Here is a 22,769-nt window from a genome sequence, read left to right as displayed (position 1 = left end):
GCAGTTGAAAAAGTCAAAAAATCTGAGAGATTTCAGTTATTGAACTATCAAAAAAAACAGAAGAAACCATTTTCAGTAAATTATATTTCAACCTACACAAAAAATAGCCATCAGATTAAATCTATTGTAAATAAATATTGGTTCATTTTAGCTTCAGATCCTTCTTTAAAAGATGTTTTCAAACAACCTCCGATGTTTACTTACAAAAGATCTTCAAATTTGGCAAATATGCTAGTTAGATCAGATGTAGTGCGTGATGACAAGAAAACATATATACAAGGTTGTTTTCCATGTCGAAATTGTACATCATGTTCTTCAATATCACAATGCAAAAAGTTTACATGTTTACTGACGAATAAAACATACTACATCAAATCTTGTATCACATGTTCTACTAATAATATAATATACTTACTTCAATGTCCATGTCCACGTATGTTGGAAAAACTTTGAGGCCATTGAGAATTAGAATCAGTGAACATAAATCAGCAATTCGTAGATGTGATGTTACTTCTCAGTGGCCAGACACTTTATTGAATATAATCATGGTATTGAACAACTGAAATGTATAGGAGTTGAGAAAATAATGAATCCTCGCCGGGGTGGAGATATTGATAAAAGACTCTTACAAAGAGAGGCGTCTTGGATGTTTTATTTAAAGACCATGTCACCTATATGCTAGTTAGATCAGATGTAGTGCGTGATGACAAGAAAACATATATACAAGGTTGTTTTCCATGTCGAAATTGTACATCATGTTCTTCAATATCACAATGCAAAAAGTTTACATGTTTACTGACGAATAAAACATACTACATCAAATCTTGTATCACATGTTCTACTAATAATATAATATACTTACTTCAATGTCCATGTCCACGTATGTTGGAAAAACTTTGAGGCCATTGAGAATTAGAATCAGTGAACATAAATCAGCAATTCGTAGATGTGATGTTACGTCTCAGTGGCCAGACACTTTATTGAATATAATCATGGTATTGAACAACTGAAATGTATAGGAATTGAGAAAATAATGAATCCTCGCCGGGGTGGAGATATTGATAAAAGACTCTTACAAAGAGAGGCGTCTTGGATGTTTTATTTAAAGACCATGTCACCTTTGGGTTTAAATGAGGATTTTGATCTTTCATGTTTCTTGTAAATTTTTGGGGAGCAAGGTGTATGAACGGCATGTTTTTGTCTGAAGTGTTATTGTCCCCATTGATTTTTGTTTAAGCTTTTGTTGAAATGTGTTGCTGTTATAGATGGACCTGATCTGGAGTCTGTGAATCTGGAAACCACCTCTGGGTCATTGTTGGTCTTCATATAATCTTCGAGTTACTGAGATCTTGTCACACTGATGAAGGCAGCAAGCCGAAACATCTGTTATTTGTATTTATCTCCTGTTTAGATAAAGAGAATTTTAGAGTGCAGACCTTGAGTAACGGTTTATATATAAGAAATAGGTCTTTGCACCTAAAAAAGCTGGGAGAGTGCGTTGAGTGTTGAGATCAATTTCATGGAGAAAAAAGTAACGTAACTAGTAATGAAACTAATTACTAATTACTTTTGAAATAAAGTAATCAGAACAGTAACGTGATTACTTTTAAAAGGAGTAATCAGTAATTTGATTACATTTTCAGAGTAACTTGCCCAACACTGTTCATAATACTTCAACCATCTGTCATATAGAGACACTTCGCCATTCAATCAGGCATCAAAACAAGTCCCTTTTTTGTTAATAAAAAAAATCAGGAAATCTGTAAATATTCCATCCTATATACATACATGTTAGTTAGTATGAGAATGTGTTTCACTTTGAAAACATCACAGTATGGTGTTTATGATCAAGTGCCCAGCACTAATCCAAACCAAATCAAACAAAAATGGAGAGTTGTTTGTAGTGCGTGTAATCATGATTATGAGTATTATTATATTTAATTTAATTTTTAGTTTATCTGGATATTAAAAGTATTTAATAATAATAATATAAATGTATTCTTATTACTCTTGAATTGCTATTAAGAATAATAAATGACTAATAATTCATACAACATAAAAAAAAACAAAAAACAATATTAATCATTATAGGATTAATACTTCATTTTTTTATTTTTTATTTTCTATAACAGTTTGACATGATTGTGATTATCTTTTAACCTGTGAATATTATGCTTATGTTATATGTTTAATTTGATTACCTAATCTGTAGCTTTGGCTATATAATGTAATATATGCAATGTATTCTTTAAATAAATTAGTTTGCATTATATATATATATATATATATATATATACAGTATCTCACAGTACACCCCTCACATTTTTGTAAATATTTTATTATATCTTTTCATGTGACAGCACTGAAGAAATGACACTTTACACTACAATGTAAAGTAGTGAGTGTACAGTTTGTATAACAGTGTAAATTTGCTGTCCCCTCAAAATAACTCAACACACAGCCATTAATGTCTAGACCGCTGGCCACAAAAGTGAAAATGTCCAAATTGGGTTCAAAGTGTCAACATTTTGTGCACCCACCATTATTTATTTTGTAATTTTGTAGTGTGTTTTTGTCATTTTTAGTAGTTTTTGTTTTTTGTAAATATGTCTCTCTCTCTCTCTCTCTATATATATATATATTATAAATGTTTATTTCGGTTTTAGTTTTAGATATTTTAGTACGTAAAGTTAAACTAAATTAAAATTATACATTTTGCCTTGGCAACTAGCCGAAACATAATAAATGTGCATTTTTAAATATTTTATTTCAGTCAACGTTTATATTATTTCAAGTAACGAAAATGTTTTTTTAAATGGTTTTAGTTATTGTTTAACTATAATAACACTGCTGTGTACTCATTTCTTCATAAGAGACAGTACATATAAACGTCACTGAGTGACTGTGATCTAATTTGTGATCCACAAATATGTGGCAGATTTAGCCAGAATTAATAATTATAATCATGGACGTCATAGGTCCTGGGCTCTATGATGAGCTCCTCTATGGTCTACACAGATGATATACTTGTATATGATCGTTATATTTTAGGATTTCTAATCGGGCACCAAATAAAACACCCCCCAAAATGTTATTTCAGCCAGTAGAATCATCGAGGGGTCAAAGTCTAAGGGTCATGATTTCTGTGTGTGTTAAGTGCGCGCGTGCTCACACACACACACAGGTTTGTTTTTGTGAAAAGTGGGGACATCCCATAGGCGTAATGGTTTTTCTACTGTACATACCGTATATTCTATTGCCCTTTACCAACCCTACCCCTAAACCTACCCCTTACAGGAGACTTTGTGCTATTTCAGATTTTCAATACACTCCATTCTGTGTGATTTATAAGCGTTTTGAAAAGTGGAGACATGGGGTAATGTCCTGAAAAGTCACCTCCTCCTTGTAATACCTATGTCATACCTTTGTCATTATACAAATGTATGTCCTCATTTGTCATAAAAACGCGCACACACACACACCTGTTCTCGCTGTAGTCAGTCTCTGCTCCTCCCCACCACACGTCTGAATCATCCTCCTCCACGACTGCGCTATCTGACTCTTTCTCCGCTTCTGCAGGGCAGCAAACAAACTCGACGCCACGGAAACGGTCAATACCGCATGGCAACAGCATCCCGTAGTCATGGAGATTCATGCTGCGGTCGCCGCAAGACTGTAGAGACAGAAGAGTGCGCGATTGGACGGAATCATTTACTGAAGCATCAATATCAAACACAAGACCAACAACATGAAACCGCTCTAAATCAATCAATACAATGATTCAAAACCCAGTCAGAGTCACACTGAAAAAAACATGCATTAATATGTTCAGATTGTGAGTGTTAGTGAAACAGCAGCGTTTTTATTCATTGGTGTGTTTGTACATGTTTGATAATGTATTGATCTATTGAACTACAATGATAAACAGATTCTCATACTAAGTATGTAAATATAGGATGGAATATCTACAGACTTCATGAAAACACATCAGTGTTATTATAGTATCAATAAGATACAATTATAGTTTTTATTAATATTTTGAATTAGATTTTATTTTTATATTTTCTGCTTTAATGTTAATTTTAAAGTTTTTGCAAGTTTGTTGTGTTTTTGTCTCTTTTTTTCTATCATTACTATTTGTTGTTTTTATATATGTCTATATAGTTTTTATACATTTTCATTTCAGTTTTGGTTTTAGTTATTTTGGTACATCAAGTTAAATCAAATGAAAATGAGAAATGTTGTATGGTTAACTGGCTGAAATAATATACGTTTTTTTAATATTTTATTTCAGTAAACATTTTATAGTTTTTTTCATAGTTTTAGTTTTAGGTTTAACTATAATAACCCTGAAACAAGCACATTTAAAATAATTTTATTCATTCAAATAAAAATATAAAATCAATAAAATGAAGCCAATTTTTGGAGAATTCTGGCATAATTTTACCCCATTTTTTTTAAACTGTGTTTTTATTAAACGTTGTATAAACATATCAATTTACACATAGCATAGCATTTTAATATATTAATACACAAATAATAAATAAATAAATAACCATACAAAAGAAAAAAAAAGAGAGAAAAAAAGAAGGAACCGTTAATAACTTAAACTAAATACAGATAACTACAAAAAGCCCCTGACAACATTTTAAAGGTCAAGCAAATATGTTTCTATTAGTGCCCAGTTCTGTTGGAAAATGTCAGATTTGAACTGTAAATCCGCTGTAATTTTCTCAAATATATATATCTGATTCAGTCTCTGTGTCCATTCTGTCAGAGTAGGTTTGTGTATCTTCATCCAATTTACCCCATTTTTTTTAAATTACATTTTAGAATATATTCACATAGAAAATTTTTAAATTGTCATATTTCACAATATTACAATTTCTTATCAAATAAATTCAGCCTGGGTGAGCAGAAGAGACTTCTTTCAAAACCATTTTGTTACAGAGAGCATGTGTGGTTTGAGCTTACAGTATATAATGCACACAAAATGAACAGAAGTGTGTGTTGAGTATGTTGTTGTGTGTGTGTGTGCTGTGGTTTCTGACCTCTTTGGCGACGGTGTGCCAGTGCAGGTGACTCTCACACATGTCCATGCGCTCCTGGTGCAGGAATTTACACTTATCAGGAACCAGCAGAGCATCACTCACAAACTCACCGACTGATACAGAAAGACAAACAAGCACATGATGAGAACTTGAGATGAGGGAACAACACAGGGCGATGAAATGATGAAACTCACGCACCCAGGCAGCGGTACGGCACCACGATGTGCATATGACTGCGGCACTGCTTACGGCCCTTCTTACACCAGTCCCAGATACTGACAGGCTGATTGGCCTCCACGACGTTTGTGATCTGAAGCCCTGGATACACCTGAACATCACAGACACACTCGCTTACAACACTGTACAGCCTGCTGCATAATATTTGACACACACATGCCTCTAAATGATCAGAACTTTGCTTTTAAACTTGTTGCACACAATCTACTACATGCCTTCTGTTGTCTGATTGATAGTTTACACGTTTTAGGTTCAAGGTCCAGAAAAGTACCAAGATGATCGACAAAGTAGTCCGGCGCCGGCGCTGACCCAGATCCAGCATGATGACCTCATTACGCCGGATCTGGGTCAGCGTCGGTGCCGCCACATGCTCGCGTCATGATACTGTCGTGAACGTGCGTCCACAAGTGACGCAGTAGAGACGAAAATGTGGAATAAAGTCGTTCTTTTTGTTTTATTTGTGCAAAAAAACTATTCTCGTAGCTTCGTAACTTTACAGTTGAACAACTGATGTCACACGGACTACTTTGTCGATCATCTTGGTACTTTTCTGGACCTTGAATGTGGTAGTTACCTTGCTGTCTATGGGAGGGTCAGAGAGCTCTCAGATTTCATCAAAAAATATCTTCAATTGTGTTCTGAAGATGAACGACGGTCTTACGGGTTTCGAACAACATGAGGGTGAGTAATTAATGACAGAGTTTTTATTTTTGGGTGAACTAACCCTTTAATATATTTGTCTTCAGCTATTATTGAGGTCTTATTTAACATCTGAATAAATTATCTAATCTTTATTTTCTCAATAACACGATATTGTGACACAACATATGAATGATTATATCATTAGAGAGCAAAGACCTTCTTAAGAACTTTAGTTCATAAACTCAGATGTGTTTCTGGGTTAACGTGACTCTGATGATGCACAGGCTCATATATTATCTTTTACACATTATCTTTGGCCTTGTATTGCAGTCATAAATGAATGACAGGAACGTTGTTTTCACCTCCTGGCAGTACTGCAGGATTCCCTCTTTTGTCCCAATGCAGCTCTTGGTTCCGGACGGATCAGGTTCCCATTTTCCGGTCTGAATGTTGATGTGCATGTTGAGTTTCCCGCAGAACATGGCGACCTGTGGCTCAGCCAGCAGTCCCGTATCAGAGTCTGACGGCACCTGCGACAGAAGAAACCACAGACATCACCAAACACCATCATATCAGATCAGCACGAATCCTGATGTACATTTATATACCTTGCTTCACTCTGAATTACACAACATTATACAAGTGAAATGGAATCAAATGTGCTTCATGTTGGAACTCACATACTATGGGTTCCTGAATAGTATTCAAAAACATAGTGACTGTTTACATGCACATCAATATTTCAATATTAAGTGGAATTTGCCAATATTCTGATGAGTACAGTAAAAAAAATGGTGTAGGGTGTACTTTGAAACAATTTCCCCAGACCCCTGGAATATACCTGTTTTAATGGAAATTAGCTGCATGTGAATACATACAGAATGTATTTATTTGCACTTCATGTGGGTGTTTGAGTCATAATTAAATTATTGTGTAAAGCTGTCAGCACACAGTATAAAATAATATTTCAATGCATGTATGCATATACACATCATATTCAGATTATTGCTGCAACCAAAATGTAGAGCTGAAACTATCTGTTCATTTTATTTAGGAACCAGAGATCCTAAATAAATAAATATACTTTTTCATAATTAATAATAATAATAATAACGAGGACAATTATTGTAATGAATTATAATATATATATATATATATATATATACAGTTTACTTATTTTTTCATAATTAATAATAATAATAGTCCTCACAGGAAATGAATGCGTAATGGAAAGTCTGTTCCCATCAGCGGTGAAGGACAAGTTTAGTTCAGACAGTGGATTAGGAAGAAGACAAAACACCAGGAGTGCCCTGATATAATGCCAGAACACTAGACTAGACAGGTTAAACCTTGATGACCTTAACTAAACTACCCACTATCAGCATTTCTAGCACCGCGTGTTCAACCTTTATTAGCTCTCAGGACTTTACTAAGTAAACATTGCTTCATGACGGAGTAAATAAAGACTTCCTGGGTCAGTAACCGATTACACAGTGAGCATGAGTGGGGAAATCCATCTCACTAATGCTGATTATATTAGTACAGATAAACTATAACACAGATTTGCCTGAATGGCACATGCCTGGACAATAATAAATGTAATAATAATTGGTGAATCTCATGTGAAAATGTGTTTCTTTTAAATTTGTGTGGTGAAATATGACTTGTTAGATTCACAACAGACCTAGTTAGTTGTGCATGACTAAACGGGTAAGACTTTGTGTTCTAAAAGAATAAATCTTCAAAATGAGGTTACTTTATGCTTAAAACAAGAAAACAAATCTGAAAATGGGGTCAGAAAAATAAACTACATTAAAAAGAAAAACAAGACTATTTTTCTGACCCCATTGTCAGATACTTTTTCTTGTTTTAAGCATAAAACCCTCTTAATTTTGATAATTTTTTCCTTAATATCTTAAGCTTATTTTGCTTCCTAAAGTAATGTATCTTTGTTTAGGGATGTTAGATAATAGTACTGGAAAACGACAGAAATACTGAGTTCTCCGTCTCCATCTCCAGCCTGATACCCACTGATCGTAATAACAGCTCTTGTTTGAGAGCTTTTTTAAGACACACAAACGTCGTTTAATTTGTGACGCCCATCTGAGGGAGTTTGGGTCTATTTTGAGCTCCATGTGAGACAGTTTCCGTAAGGCTGAGAAAGGCCGCTGAATGAGCGCATTGTGTTGAGGAAGGACAAAGACGCACGCAGGAGGGAGAGTGACGGACAGACAGACAGAAAGAGGAAGACCTGCTAACGTTTTGTGTTTGCTAATCTTATTAGCAACGTGTTGGCAAGAAAACAATGTCCTGTTTGTGATCAGACTGTGATGTTATGAACAGAGAACCGACTGATACTGCACTGCACGACACTACAGCTGAACTAGACAAAACACCCTTTACTTTAACCTAATGAACTTTAATGCACAAAAGCAAACATTTTAAAATATGCAAATTAATCACATTATATGCGTGCACATTTGCATAATTTTCCAACATTTTTGATTTAAGTGAAGCAGACAGATTATCCTAAAGAGCTTAACACACACACACGTCTGGTAAGCTATCCTTGTGGGGACTCTCCATAGGCGTAATGGTTGTTATACTGTACAGACCGTATATTCTATTGCCCTACACCAACCCTACCCCTAAACCTACCCCTCACAGGAAACTTTGTGCATTTTTAGATTTTCAAAAAACTTAATTCTGTATGATTTATAAGCTTTTGTACCCGTGGGGACCACAATTTAGGTCCCCACCGTGACACGAGTCCCCATGAGTCTGTGTGTAGTCAGGTTTAAGTCCCCACCAGGATATATAAACCAGTACACACACACACACACACACGTTTACTTAGCTAAATGGGGACATTACATAGACTTCTATTGTTTTTATATACAGATAGTTATACACTAAACCCATCGTATATACCTAAACCCACCCCTAACCCTACCCCTCACCTACAAAACTTTCTGCATTTTTACAATTTCAAAAAAACTTTGTTTACTTTATTTTGTAAGGTTTTGCTCACTTTTGGGTACAAATTTGTCCCCAAAATATGGTTAAATAGGTACACACACCCACACCCACACACACACACACTGGCATTCCTATAATTAATGGGGTCATTCCATAGGTGTAATGGTTTTTATATTGTACAAACTATATTTTCTATCCCCTTACCCTAAACCTCACTCAAAACTTTCTGCATTTTCAGATTTTCAAAAAAACTTCTGAATTCTGTATTATTTATAAGCCATTTTCCTCATGTGGACCAAAAAATGTCCCCACAAGATCGAAATGTACTGGTATTACTATACTTGTGGGGGACATTATACTCAGCTACCCAGGAAACAAATTTAGGTTGTAAAAACATTGTGGGAACATTGTTTTAGAAACATTTCTAAAAAGTTGAAATGTCCAGTTTTCTTTTTGTTGCTATAACGTTACTTAAAGGTTACAAAAACGTTTCTTACAACATTCTATTAATTTTAATTTCACCCCAAATATGTTTCTGAAAGCTTATTTATAATAAGCTGATAAAGTAAAAATGTCCAATTTTCTTGTAACGATTAGAATGTTATTGAAACAAAAACGTTACAAAAATAACATCATAAGGACATTTGGAAAATTCTGATCTCAGAATGTTTTCTCTCAGTGTAGAGAATATATATCAAATAGTTAAAAGAACATACCATAAACATTACTTTAAGAGCTTTCAAATATGACAAAATATTAGTGAAAGTTGTGAGAACATTGCCTTTTAGCTGGGAATGTAAATGGGGACAACATACTTCTATTGTCTTTATACACAACTAGTTATAAATAATATACCCTAACTCACACACTAACCCTAACAGAAAATATTTACATTTTTACTATTTATTTTTATAGTGTTTTATCAATAAGGACATCCCCAATAGGAGGTCTTGTCAGGCTTAACTCACTTCTGGGTACAAATTTGTCTCTAAAATATGGTTAAGTAGGTACAAACACATCCTTCTGAACGCAGGCGTTTCTTCACACGCCAGCACATGCCGTCCTAACACGCGGACATGTGTGGGATCACAGGGTCAGCCGGGGATAAGGGATAAACTCCCATAAAGCTGCTGGTCAGAGTCAACATGATTTGAATGCCGCCCACGGTCAAATGAAGCCACACCCCCTACAGACAACTTCAGCATCACACACATTCCTGGACGGTGAGATCTCTCTGAATGTGATGACAGCTTAATAAACACACAAATACAGGATTACTGAATCATTGCTGGAGTGATTCACACAAACTGAACAAGAGCTGGTGGGTATGACTGATAGGCCTAGTGACGGTGTGTGAGGCATCAAAGCATTTGAGTCACGTGACCTCCTGCTGTCTGATCACACCTGCTGACCATAAACCATCAGATACTGATCAACACGACCTCTGACCTCTGTTCTCCACTGATAATGACATGCAAAACATGTATTTAAAGGAAAGAGGCCTTTAAATCCAATCTTTAATTATAAATAAACGTTCTGAACTCAACAAGCTCCAAGACTGGAGAAACATGCAACAAGTAGGTAACTTGCTTTAGTTAATTATACAGTTTGCTTCTCGGTAAAAGGTTAATATGTTGCTGGATAATTTACTGTAGAGAACAGAGTTTAACCTGGTAAATGAGAACAGCTAACCTCATCTGAAACCTCAACTGAGATGCAACCTGGTGCAATAATTATATGGATGATATTTCAACTTAAAGAAAGAATAAATCAGTTTCTTGTTTGAGTTGCTTATTTGCCTAGAAATCCTAAGAAATTCATACAAGATCATCGGAGACTTTAGCTGAAGTCTCTCCTGCTTCTCAGCTGTTTCTCCTGAAAAAAAAGAGCCCAGTAATCTCACATGTGTCTCCTCTAGAGTTTCAGATCTCAACATTGTCTCAAACTGTGTTTAGATTTGCCAAGATACCAAAGTTAGAGATCTAAATATAAACTCAAACATTTCTCATCAAATGATCTGAGCCGCTTCACATTTGAAAGCATTGATGTGACTCACGAGTCAGTGTTATTTTAGCATCAATGAGATGCTATTTTAATTTTTATTAATTTTAATTATTATTATTATTACATTTTCTTTGTCCATTTTAATTTCAGTTTAAGTTGGAGTAATTTCGTTTTTAGTTTCAGTTAACTACATATCTCTGGGTTGTCTCTGTTTTGATTTCTGCACAGGAATTGTAGGAGAAACAAATAAGACAATGTGAGCACTTACATTAAACATAATTGATAATAATTGCTAAGATGTCAACCTGCATTCCAAGCCATGAAAGAGCAACATCTGAAGAAAACAGTTTTCTTAAGTGAAGCTTGTTAAAAATCAACCACTGAGCAAATATCTGATCAAACAACTTGAATATGTCAGTAACTGTGTTGAATTATGAGTTTGAACATTAACTGCTGCAATCAGCCACTGGAATATTAGTATAAATAACTAAACCAGATCAATTCACTTCCACATTCAAACACATACTGTACTGAAAATATGTGTGTGAATATATACATACATATAATTAGATTATTTTCTTTTATTTGGATCTTGATGGACACAAAGAATAAGATCAGATGATTCATTTCATCCATATCAAATGAATGAATCAGTATGCATCAGTGTAATCAGATTCACATTATGAACCACTTGAGTCCAAAATACACTTAAACTAATATAATAATAGTGCTCATTCCGACTCTAATCTAGTGTATAAATGACCCAATCAACTAAACTTTCACGCACTGTCCACTTAAATGACATAGCAGCCTCTATGGCATCACACTGGCCCTCAGTGGAGCCATGTGATTGGTCAGTCAGGCTAGTTCTGTCCCATATGACCTGTGTGTTATGGTTTGATGAACGTCCAACCATCTGCTGAGCTCTCATCACATCTACATGCAAATACAGTGCTGTGATCGGCACGAGTTTAATTGGGAAGGGTTTTATCAGAGCAGCTCAGGACCCGGGGTGAGCCCACGAACAGAAAGACAGGCCATTATGACACCCAACAGAGAGAGAGAGAGAGAGAGAGACAGGCAGACCCATGAGGACAAGGATATGGAGATCACGGAGTCATTGCGACTGACAAGGTGTCAGGATGAGATGCTGAATCTCATGAAAACACATCACATTTAAAACCAACATCACAAGAAAGAAATGAATAAATAATACATTGCATAAAGAAAATGACATCTATTTTGAAACTTTTTTTTTTGTATTGTGACATTTGTGATTTTAAATGACAATTTTAAGTACTTTCCCTGAAGAGCTGATATCCCATCTGTGCACTGATTACGAGTGTGTGCGCGATAATATCTGCTCCTGGTCGATGTCAGATCTTCAGGGTGTGTGTGTTACAGTGGTTACAGATCAGTCAACGCACTCACAAACACACACACAAACTCTCTCTGTCTCACACACACACACACACACACGGTGTGATAAAGACGTCTGTTCCCACAGAGACTGTTGCCATGGCAGCACCCCTCCTCGCTCTGCTGCCACGGCGACGGTCAGCCTCACGCCCATTAACTCCAGTGTCCTCTGGGAGAAAGTCTTTCATTGAGGGGATTTTCTGAGTCTCTCCACATCAGATCCACAGATGACAGACATCACAACATTATAATTATTACTGCATATGAAACATATGCTCATATATGTAATACTGATACAACTGAGACTTCATTTACATTTAGCTAATACCCAATATTTACTAAAAAAACATATAGAATTCATAAAATGATACATTTGTGTAGTGAAATTAGCCATCAAACCATTACAATGTTAAATAGAACAAATAAATAATGTGGTACTTTTTATATTTACATTTTTTATATATTATTTTATTTTGACTTAAAACCAACAAACAAACAAAAAATATGTTTACGAGGTAACATAAAAATGTGGATTTGGTAACTAAAAGCGCTGAGCTAAAAGAGACATTAAATATATTATTTAACATGACTGAATCAACTGTACTCTATTACGACAAAATAATGAACAACTGCACATTAATTTACAATATTATTGTTATAGACATTATCTAAGCAGTATTATCTATACATAATCCAAATAAAGCTGAATCAGTCTGAAATTGTTTGCACTTTAAAATTTGTGATATAAATATATTTTATATACCTGCATGAAACCGGGCATCAAAACATGATCATGTTCAGCAGAAAAGCTTACGTTGTATTTGTTACATTGTATTTGATTTTAAACAAGTTTGAGGTAACATAAAAATGTGTATATGATAACATCTAAAAAAATGCTTTTGTTGAAATGAAATTGGAATTGAATCAACAGTACTACATTATGCCAACAATTGAACATAAATGTACAATTTATTGTATATTATATATTGTATGGATATTTTCTATGTTTTCACATATTAAAATGAATAAAATCAATCTGAAATTGTATACACTTGAAATTTTATGTGATATAAATAGAGTAGATTTTATATTCCTAAGTGAAATCAGGCATCAAAATATGATCATGTGCAGTAAAAATTATGAATAACTGTTTATTATTTCAGAAGCCTGGTCTCCAATATCAGCATAATCCCATCAACACAAATAATTTAACTATGATTACATTAGTCAGTCCTGATACTGTCTATGATACGTCACTTCTCCATGGATAATACTGTATATGAGATCGGAGACTGATGGATGATGGAGTGACAGTGAAACCCTGAGATCACATTCACATCTGACTTCATATTCACACGAACAAACACGCTTGAGCTTTTACTCCTTCAAAAACGTGCTTTTATTGAATCAATGTTCTTCTGCCCAAATTCCCACCATAAAATGATCACTGATGTTTTTATACCGCAGTAAAACAATCACAATAAGCAGTACGTGTGTTCACATCTGAGACAGAGGGACAATACAATAATCCTTCAAACGCTCCTGCCCTCACTGCAAATGTAGGCCACCGTCAAACAGACGTATTACTTACAAACGCTATCCAGATGAATCTGTCAGAGAGTACAGACACACACACACATTTGTGTCTGCACAAAAAGTGGACGTCCGCTTTGGGAGTAAACAGGAGGAGGAAGCCGAAAGAGCCGCCCCATGTGCCACAATAGTGAAGAAAGATTGTATTCTCGCCTTGTTCAATTACAAACGCACTATTATTTTAATGCTGAAATTGTTATTAAATTAATTTTTACGTTTTTATTTTTGTTTACATTTATTTACAAAGTGACTACAAAAATTAGAAAAATCACAAGCAAGTTTTTGAAGGATTATTGAAGAAAATACTGGTTTAGTCGTTCTATTACAGTGAGAGCTTGCTCTGCCTGCTACCGTATTTTCTCCTCTTTGCGTCCGTCTTCAGCATCTCTGGCCTCTGTTAATGGTCGCTTACATACTTTGTAATATTTCCACACAAGAAATGACATTTTGAGAAATGATTGCATGCAGTTTGTGCAAGTCCCGAACAGAGATCGGTTGAAATAAAACAAAAAATGGCCAGTCGACCAGTGTGTACTCCACTACTGTATAAATTAAATATAGATTAATCATTGTTAAAGCTACAAAGTTACTCGCCAAGATGGGTATTTTGGCACACTTATGTATTTGTCTGTTCAAGACGGATCTCTCTGTGTAAGTACTGAATGGAGATTTGTCTTTCGCGTCTTTCTTAAAGGCTTAAAAACACGTGCAAATGATAAACTTTCATGACGACGCAGCAGTGGACCGATTGGGCCAGTGACAAATTCGTCAAATGTCCTCGGTGTCTTTCACACTGGCCCCGGGCCATCGGGCAGATCTTATCGTCGAGCCCTGATTTAGCAAACGCTGGATTTAGCAATCCAAAGTGACTTTAAAATGAGAAAAATCACCAGCAATTTTTCTGTTCTAGTCTTACTACTTCGGTGTCTTTCACACTGGCCCCGGGCCATCGGGCAGATCTTATCGTCGAGCCCTGATTTAGCAATCCAAAGTGACTTTAAAATGAGAAAAATCACCAGCAATTTTTCTGTTCTAGTCTTACTACAAAATTTCCCATTAATTCTGTTACTTGCCATTTGTAATTATTTGCGAAATTTATTAGTAACTTCTATGTGAAAATCGTTCCAAAGTACATTTACATTACATTTCTTCATTCAGAAGATTTAAAAGAAAATCCAAGGCGACTTTAGAAAAACCACAAGCAATTTTTCAAAGGATTATACCATTTCAGTCCTTCTATTTCAAAATTTCATGTTTAATTCAGTGCTACTTGCCGTTTCTTTGTAATTACTTGTGAAATTTACGAGTCGTTTCTGAGCAAAAAATGTTTCCAAGTAAAAATGAGAAAAATCACAAACAATTTCTCGAAAAGATTTCCTTCTACTTCAAAATTTCAAAACTCATCATCTCATTTATGAAACAACTCCAGATGGATTTTATGATGAAACCTCACAGCAGAATGAGAGGAAGGCTGGAAATGCTGAGGAAGGAGTGCCACACCCCGGCTCTCTCTCGCTCACTCGCTCTCCAGAGAAACGCTAAATATAGAATGGCCGCGAGGAAAAACCCACGAGACCACAAGACATCTGCAATCCTAAAGCTACAATTACTGCATTTGATGCATTACAACTAAATGGGTTTAACAAAACAGTCCTGTTAAAAGGATAAATCTTGATTAAACAACACAAAAACAGAACTTAAGAAAATGAAAAACCCACTGGTGTATTGTTATATATCATCCACCAGGCAAAATGTAAGTTAATTTGCTAAGAAAAACATTTTTCAATTTGTCAATGAATAATATTTTACTTTTTTTTTTTTTTAATTATTGCTTTTTATGGATTAGAACTAAATGTGCCAAATGAATAAATTCACCATTACTGCAAGATATATATGATATTTTATTTACACATTTGCTCTTAAAAGGGCATTTAATGCATGAAAATACTATAAAATCTAATTAAAAACAGTTTTTCACTAAATTATGAATATTTATACTTCATATATTTATACTTTTTTTGTATTTCATACATTTATAAGCACCAAAAGCAATATTTACCCACGTTTTTAGTAAAAGATTCAAGACACATCAAGACGTCTATGAATATTACTGCGTGATAATGCAAATGAATCATTCATGACAATTCAAATATATTGTTTTTTATTTATATGCATCATTAAACAGCAATATTTATGTACATACTGTACACTTTATTACAACATTTTTAAACTAAGAAAAAAAACAATGGGTAGATCAGTGTTATGTTAGTATCACTGAGATACTATTTATGAGAGTTGTTTTTAAATAATATTCTGAATTTTTTATATTAATTTAAATTGTAGCTAAAGTTTTAGTCATTTTATTGTGTTTTTGTCATTTTTAGTAGTTTAAATTTTGACTTTACATTTTTATATTTTTAGTAATTAAAATGAGAAATGTTGCCTTAGCAACTTGCTGAACATATTTATATTTTATTTCAGTTCAGTTAATGTTTCTTTTATTTCAAGTAAAGAAAATATATTTTTTATAGTTTTAGTTTTAGTTTCAGTTTTACTTAACGATAGCCTCTTTCACACATACGGTCTTAACTGGTAAATTACCGTTAAGAGACCATGCGTGAACCGGACCTTTTCAAAAATACGGTAAATACCATTACCAGTAAATTACCGGTAATCTGCTCTGTGTGAACGCAGAATGAAGATTAACGTATGAGTACGTACAGGTTCAGAATGCACTGACGTAAGATGTCTACTCTGGGCCAGTCATAACATTCTGATGCAGATGACACAACTCTGTGCTGTGTAGTTCGGATTGAAGTCGTCTAATACGAGTCTCTGGGCCAAAAGCAGCTGAATGTGAATGTGAACGTTTGACACAAAAATGAAAACATCAACAAAAACACTGACCGCGTAAACCCCTCCATGTTTACAAACACAACACCAGGAAGCGCAGAGGTAATTTCTGGTTAATGATGTCTCAGAATTTAACAGTATTTTGAAACTGATGTGTGAATGGTGTTTTACCAGTAAAAGGACGCAACGTCCTTGCCTGTGTGAACTAGGGTTGCCACTAACGACTATTTTTATTTCGATTAATCTATTGACTAATTTATCGATTAATCGATTAACCTAAACGATTCATTTCCTGCACAAAAAAAAAATATCAACAATTTTACTTACGAATATTTTATTAAACCAAATGAAATCCAAATTTCTATGAAATCCTCTTTTTAAAGCAAAAGTAAAGTGCAACATAGAGTGCAAGAAGCAAGTGTCCATCTCATAGTCCAAATTACTGAAATCAAAGTTCAGTATTATAATGTAAGAATAACAACATATCCACGTGTTCTAGTCTACTAATAATAAAATTATAATCAAAAAACACTTTTTAAAGGAGAATTTACCAGAAATGTTATTTACCAGAATTTATTTAGGAGAAAAATGTAAAATGTGCCGTATTTCTGAAAAAATAAAATAAAAAAAAAATAATTAAAAAAATCAATTTATTGGAGATGCTTTTGATTATTCAAATTTAATGTAACCATTAAAATGGAATCCAGAAAATAATGGAAAACAGAATTTGGTAAAGATAAAACTGTAAAACTCAATTAATTAGACAAGCTTTTCGATTAATAAAATTTAATTTAAACATTAAAACAGAGTATAGAAAATGAATTTGGAAACAAAACTGATTTCATAGGGCTCTATAATTATAATAATTTTTTTTTGTGGTAATAAAAATAGATGTAAGTGAACAATAGCCTTTAAAATCACTTAAAATATTTATATAAGTGAAGTGAAGTGACATGTGGCCAAGTATGGTGACCCATACTTGGAATTAGTGCTCTGCATTTATCCCATCCTAAGTGCACACACACAGCAGTGAACACACACACACACACCGTGAACACAAACCCGGAGCAGTGGGCAGCCATTTATGCTGCGGCGCCCGGGGAGCAGTTGGGGGTTCGGTGCCATGTTCAAGGGCACCTCAGTCGTGGTATTGAAGGTGGGAGAGAGCGCTGTACATTCAGTACATTCATAATAGCAATGAGGCAATAATAGTTAGTTCAAATAAAGTATCAAAAGCAAGAAATCATATAATTTGATTGAACAAAACTGTTAAAATACATAATGTTTTATAAACAATAGAGCTAATGTACATTACGCATTACAACAAAGGCCTACAGAGGGTGCCAATATTAAGTGGTCTAAATGTATTTATATATTCTGTGGAAGGTGTAGGACCAAGAAATGTTCGTCCAATCAAAATGTTCGGTCCGAACATTATGATAGGCTTTTTTACCTGCCTGTCAACTTATGTATTTGCATACCTCTGTGCACCCTGTTCACACAGACAGGATACGTCATCAGCACATTCACGTACGCTGTGCAGACAGAGTGAGAATGGCAGGCAAACATCAACAATCTGACCTTCCTTCCTTCCTTGGTATTGTAGTACTGTTACTTGTGTTCCCAGATGAACGTTATAATAAACCCAAACTCACAACAACATGCAGAGATGGAGTTTGAAATGTAAATGATATCAGTTCCTGTGGAACTACTGTGAACAGAGCCGCTGTGTGACGCACGTACTTAACCTACACGCATGTAAATAATTAAAGCGCATATACTGTATTAGAACTGCTTCGCATATAATTATTTAGCCAATTAAATCGTAGCGTTTGTGAATTCACAATTACGCTTAATTATGGTTTAATATATCATGCAGCCTTTGGAAACAGTCTAATAATGTGTTTCATGGATTCTCGTCCATATAAATACCATTTCGGTATTTTGCCAGTTAGTCGACGCAAGCTAAATGAAGTTGAGGATTTTTAAAAAATCGAATAGTCAAATAAAATCGACGAATCGCGACAGCCCTAGTGTGAACTGTGCATTTTTGTATTTACCGGTAAAGTCGTTCCTGTAATTTTACGGCAATTTACTGGTATTACTGTGTGAAAGGGGCTAATAATAACCTTGAGACTTTTGTGAACATTTATGAGTAATAACACAAATTAAAGGTGCAATAGGTGATTGTCTTCAGAAACATTTTTTGTTATGCTGGTTGAAAGTCTCTTTACATCCAGATAGCAATCATTAAATTAAGTGGTCTAAATGTATTTATATATTCTGTGGAAGGTGTAGGACCAAGAAATGTTCGTCCAATCAAAATGTTCGGTCCGAACATTATGATAGGCTTTTTTACCTGCCTGTCAACTTATGTATTTGCATACCTCTGTGCACCCTGTTCACACAGACAGGATACGTCATCAGCACATTCACGTACGCTGTGCAGACAGAGTGAGAATGGCAGGCAAACATCAACAATCTGACCTTCCTTCCTTCCTTGGTATTGTAGTACTGTTACTAACTGTACTATAAAGTTTTCTCACCGGTGAAGGACACATGATGTATTGTAGTAATGTTGTCTCTGGTCGTCTGGTCTGTGCACGACCAGGATCATGCATTCAGGGGGCGTGGCTTTGGACGGCGATTTGTAGGGAGAGTGATACGTAGAACGAGCCGTTTTAGGTAGGCGTGGCTGACTCTTAACTTTTAGAAAGAATATCTCTTTGGATTTGAGACTTTAGTCTTTGCAAATTTACAGATCTTCTTTATGCACCAAGAGTTTGTAACACTCCAAAGAGAAAGGAAAAAATTAAATCGCATCATATGACCCCTTTATACAATGCTTTTTATTTATCCGTCAAGTTTGCAAAGACTGTGTATAACCCTAAACATCACTAAAAAAAACATTTAGAAGTCTCCAAGTGATATATTACTAAAAACATGTTCAGTTAATATCGCAAATGTCATGCTGGTTCATATACATGTAAAAGAAATTTATAAATAATCTTTTTAAATTCATTTAGTGAAGAAAGTAGATGGGAAAACAAGGCATGATTGTCGCAACTAGAATTTTACTGTATTTTGCTTCTTGCAAATAAAAACTGGCATTATTGGCTGTCGAGTTGAAATGATGGTTCATCTGGTTGAAAAACAGCCTTTTAGCCATTTCAGAAAAATACATAAACTTTGACATGTATCGCCGGCAGGTCCGGCCCTGGTTCCAATACTGTAGTATGTACGGGACATGTCCTGAATACAGCTGAAACAGCCTTGAGTCTATCTGCTTTAACCTGTTAACTCGCACCAGCCCGTGGGGCATGTTTAGGCGTGTCTGTGCTATTTATTACCTTTGTTTTAAAACAATATTCAATCAACTATCATAAACTATATATCATTTGACAGCTAAAACACTCAAGATCCATGTTCTGAGCTTGTTTTTTAAATCAATAGACCAGAGAGGAAAGGGTTAACATAAATGCTGAAGGACCGCCATTTAAACATGTACAAAGTGAACAGCAGTACTTACGTTTCATCGCCTATAGTTCTGGTCAGCTCGGACTATACGAAGAAACACCAGCACACATTTCAAATTAAGAGTCCACTCTTCAAAAAGCATCCCACTTTTTAATCCAAAACAATGAAAAAATAGGGGAAAAACGAAAGATCCTCCTTTGTTTACATGAGCGATTTGAGTTATAGTTATAGATAGCGTCCATTTTCAAAGAAATATAAGTTTCAGCTTTGAAATGGCATTCGTTTCATATAGAATAGTCTCTTCCGAGCAAAATGAGCCCTCCCAGTCTCTCTCCTTCAATCACCGGCGATGTTATAACCCAGAACAGAGAGGGAGTCGCTGACAGGCTTAGCGAGGTGTCAATCTGCGCACCGCAGTTTTTGGCTGTTTGAAGCCAGCCAATGCCTAGCCAGCAAAGTTTTGATGGATGGAAGTGTTAGCCAACCACAAACACGTTTACAGTGATTGACAGTTTGCACATTTGACGTAAGCAGGTTTATATCCATGCACAAAGTTAGTGTGTGATTGCGAGCCGCCAATAAAAAATGAATAAAAAGAAAGTTAGTGTGTGTTCGTGCGTCCTCTTCGTTACGCACGCTGCTTAGTGCTTACACAGAATGGCGTCGCGGCGCTACACGGAGTGTATATCCGTGAGCGGATTTTCTCCAAAGCTTACATCTGAATCTCTCCATCATGGAGCATCGACTTTAGAAGAGTTTGTGTGGTGTTTGATAGTGTTTTGGAGTGCGTGATGTGAAGCAAAAATTACAATTACAAATGTAAAAAAAAATATTTTTTTTTTGTTTATTAGCTCTAAAATATGCTAGCATCACATGTTCATGAGGATTAGGCTAATAAAGTGGTGTTTGATAGTGTTTTGGAGTGCGTGATGTGAAGCAAAAATTACAATTACAAATGTAAAATTTTTTTTTTTATTTGTTTATTAGCTCTAAAATACGCTAGCATCACGTGTTCATGAGGATTAGGCTAATAAACCCATATAGAAAACATCACAAGTAAAATGAATCATGTTTATAAAGATAAACATGGGTTTATAATAGCCCACTTACAATTTACATTTCAGAGATCATTACAAATAAATTATTAAATGCTAAAACTGAATAAATTTAAATTAACAAACTTGGCGTTGCATTTGCAGCCATGTGAAAGTCAGTGAGTCACTTTCATGTACATTTGACCTTGTTTACCTCTGTTGCTATACTAATTTTGAGTTATTATGACTCCAGAGTAACAAAGGTTCAAGTGTGTAGTTTCAAACAATACCAGATTTTATAAATATAGACCATAGGGTTCAAGAGCTACAGACATTTTTATTTGGGTATGTCGTTTTTCAGAAAATGCTCAAAAATAGGGGCGCACAGTAAGTGGTTAACATTTGTCAGTGAGTGTGAGACATCTGTCAAACCTCCATTTCTACAGACCTTTTGGTGGCGAGACCAACAAAACCGCAATCCACCAAATGTGAAAGCAATTAAACACTGTTACTAATAGCCAATCAATATCTTCACTCTGCCACACAATAAACAAACATCCCATAACGGCCTAAAAAAAAAGACTTTGCACGTGCTTTAGGCTAATGTTTACATCATTTAGATTTTCATTCTAGTCCCACAATGTGATGGAATCAGAGAATAATACCATGGTATTTTGATACCAATGACTATAATATTCATATATCATGATATTGGCATGGCACCCCAACGCTCACCAAAAAATACCATCGTACATGCCCTAAAAAAACACAGTGCCTTATTCTTTAAAAGTCTGGGAACGGTGAGAATACAGCGGAGACTACGGTGACTGCGGGGGTGGAAAATTACAGGCTTAGACCAACCCAGAGACAATGTGTCTTACAGTCAAATAAACTTAAACAGAACGTTAGTGTTTAAAAATAGCGTGTTCCTCGAAACACAATGTAGCTCCAGACAGTCTCCATCCCGTTGAGTTCCTCCAAGTAGATATAACTGCAGACCGGAGATCTCCAAAATGGGGCGTGAACTCCAAAAGTGGGCAGAACCTCCAAAATGGGGCGGGGTCTCCTAGCGCAAAGACTTTCACTATTGGCTCTGGCTCCAGCCAATTGTTATTGACTTACATTTCAAAATAAAACTTTACAAATTAAACATGGTTTCTAGTTCATCTAAAATAAAATATGCTATATAAATAAGTATGCTCCGTGAGAGCAGAGCCCAAAGCTTGTGGCCAGTGGTGTTCAGACTGGAGTTTGAAAGTCTGCTTCATGATGTAAACGGGAATCACCCACGAGCTCTCTGGCGAGCCGTCCCAGGGCAGCGCAGGGGAAAGACTTTAATCTCTATGGCTTTGTTCCAAGCAACAGGGGCGTCCCGGGGCTCGAAATTCGCAGGGTAGGAGGGGGTAGTGACACTGGGTGTAACTAAAAAGGTGCCATTGTCCGGTGAGGTCCGGTTGGGGAGTTACGGAACGATCTCATA

The 22,769-nt window shown here is 35.3% G+C and overlaps 1 protein-coding gene across 2 annotated transcripts in view; it reads right to left on the bottom strand.

Annotated features, from left to right (window-relative positions):
- appa (amyloid beta (A4) precursor protein a) overlaps positions 1-22,769 on the bottom strand; it is a 49,519-nt gene that overhangs the window by 23,738 nt on the left and 3,012 nt on the right. For both annotated transcript variants that reach the window (XM_016240615.1, XM_016240616.1), the window contains exons 2-5: positions 6,293-6,460; positions 5,250-5,379; positions 5,052-5,164; positions 3,483-3,673 (exon numbers count right to left, since the gene is read on the bottom strand). In XM_016240615.1, the coding sequence (XP_016096101.1) occupies positions 3,483-3,673; positions 5,052-5,164; positions 5,250-5,379; positions 6,293-6,460 (602 nt within the window). The remainder of the gene's footprint in view (positions 1-3,482; positions 3,674-5,051; positions 5,165-5,249; positions 5,380-6,292; positions 6,461-22,769) is intronic.

This window comes from Sinocyclocheilus grahami, unplaced genomic scaffold, assembly GCF_001515645.1.
Source record: "Sinocyclocheilus grahami isolate Dianchi unplaced genomic scaffold, SAMN03320097.WGS_v1.1 scaffold595.1, whole genome shotgun sequence".
Lineage (NCBI taxonomy): Eukaryota > Metazoa > Chordata > Actinopteri > Cypriniformes > Cyprinidae > Sinocyclocheilus > Sinocyclocheilus grahami.
This window is presented reverse-complemented; position numbering and strand designations above follow the sequence as displayed.